Raw genomic sequence first — 2,078 nt, 5'->3', positions numbered from 1 at the left:
TTTGTTGAATTTTCATCTTTTGGCTGAAGAAATGAAACTGACACTTAATTTTCATATATCCTGACATCTGATATTCACCATATTTAATTTGTCCTTTTTAACAAAGTGAAATAAAGATTGCTAAATTTATACTTTATGTAATTATCCTTGCATGGTGTATTTACCAAATAAAATCACAGTGCATTACAGTTTTGGGGTTGCTCACAACTGACTTGAATGTTTTGCATATTCTTATACTGTTTGAGTCATAGTTATATGAACCCAGTCTTGTGTCTTTTATTCATAAATGTGAAGAAAGCTTTTCTAATGTCTCTTGTTTTAATTCCATATACAATTGGATTAATAACTGGAAGGGCTGTGAAAGTCAACATGCCAAATATTTTTTGTGTATTAGATGGTACATTCTGAAAACGATATGAAAGTATTGTCATACTAGATGCTATTTCATATAGACAAAATGTAATTAATTGTGCTAAACATGTGTTTACAGTTTTAATTCTAGCATCAGTTTGTGTGTGGGGAATGCAGGCTTTAAGAATTTGTACATAGGAATATAACTGAACAGACACACTTATTCCCTGCATCACTCCAGTTATAGATAATCCATAGATATTGTTCACAGTAAAGTCACCACCACAAGAGAGTTGGAGCAAAGATACATTATCACAAAAGACATTAAAAATAGAAGTCTTGCATTTTGGAAATCTTGCCTGAAGGGCAAATAACACAACAATCATAGCAATGTCAAGTCCCCAAGCCAGAGCTATCACACCACCGACTGTGTATGGACCCATTATTGAGTTATATCTCAGTGGCTTACAAATTGCTATATAACGATCAAATGACATGGCTGCCAGAATAAAAAGTACACTACCTCCATACAAATGAAGCAAAAAGGCCTGCAGGACACATGTTGGGTAATAGACCATATTTGTTTGAGTTACAATGTCGACAAGCACCCTGGGAAGAGCACATGTGATCCCTATTAGGTCTGCCAAAGGAAGGTTGAACAAAATGTAAAACATTGGTTTATGAAGGCTTTGCTGGGTAACAATCAATGCTAAAATTGTTACATTACAGAACACTGCAAACAAATAGCACAAAGATCCAGTGATAAAAACAGGATAAGTAGCTTCTGGCGAGACATCAAATTTGGCAATTTGAAGGTTGTAAGTAAATGTGTTATTTGAGAATTGAAGTGCCATTGAAAACCTGGGTCAGAAATAAACACAGGAAAGTGAGTTACTGTTTTGTTAGTATGCATTTGCCATTTTTGTAAAACCACCTTTACAGTACTCATTATATTTCTTTATCCAATAATCCTCAATCAATTATTCTTTACTTACAATGCACGTACCTGATAAAGATGCAGGTCTAATAGTTAGGTCAAGAAAGGAGCATGGTATGATACTTTTATATGCTGGTATGCCCTCTGAAGACCATGTAAGTAATGCATATGTGTCACTAGAGTATATCAGGAATATTTAATTGAAATATTGTAGAATGAGATTGCCTCTGATGTTAAGTGTAGACATTGCAATAACAGTGTTATGAGCACTAACACCATTAAGACCAGAAAGCATTTTCTAAGATGCTTAAGACTTACAATAATATTGACAATAAACTTTTCTTTTTTCAATTCTCGTCTCGTCTCGTCTCGTCTCGTCTTCTTCCGCTTATCCAGGACCGGGTCGCGGAGGCAGCAGTCTAAGCATGGAAGCCCAAACTTCCCTTTCCCCAGACACCTCGGCCAGCTCCTCGGGAAGAACACCGAGGCGTTCCCAGGCCAGCCGAGAGACATAGTCCCTCCAGCGTGTCCTGGGTCTTCCCCGGGGCCTCCTCCCGGGGGGACATGCCTGGAACACCTCCCCAGGGAGGCGTCCAGGAGGCATCCGAAAAAGATGCCCAAGCCACCTCAGCTGGTTCCTCTCGATGTGGAGGAGCAGCGGCTCTACTCCGAGCTCCTCCCGAGTGACTGTGCTTCTCACCCTATCTCTAAGGGAGCGCCCAGCCACCCTGCGAAGGAAACTCATTTCAGCCGCTTGTATCCGCGATCTTGTTCTTTCTGTCATTACCCA

At 39.4% G+C, this 2,078-nt stretch overlaps 1 protein-coding gene across 1 annotated transcript; it reads right to left on the bottom strand.

The window, feature by feature from the left end:
* Positions 1–251: 251 nt before the first annotated feature.
* On the bottom strand, positions 252–1,261 carry LOC132901169 (putative gustatory receptor clone PTE03). Its single transcript, XM_060943515.1, has one exon. The coding sequence runs from the start codon at positions 1,203–1,205 to the stop codon at positions 252–254; it is 954 nt and encodes a 317-aa protein (XP_060799498.1). The 5' UTR covers positions 1,206–1,261.
* Positions 1,262–2,078: the final 817 nt, after the last annotated feature.

This window comes from Neoarius graeffei, chromosome 17 (assembly GCF_027579695.1).
Source record: "Neoarius graeffei isolate fNeoGra1 chromosome 17, fNeoGra1.pri, whole genome shotgun sequence".
Classification (NCBI taxonomy): domain Eukaryota; kingdom Metazoa; phylum Chordata; class Actinopteri; order Siluriformes; family Ariidae; genus Neoarius; species Neoarius graeffei.
This window is presented reverse-complemented; position numbering and strand designations above follow the sequence as displayed.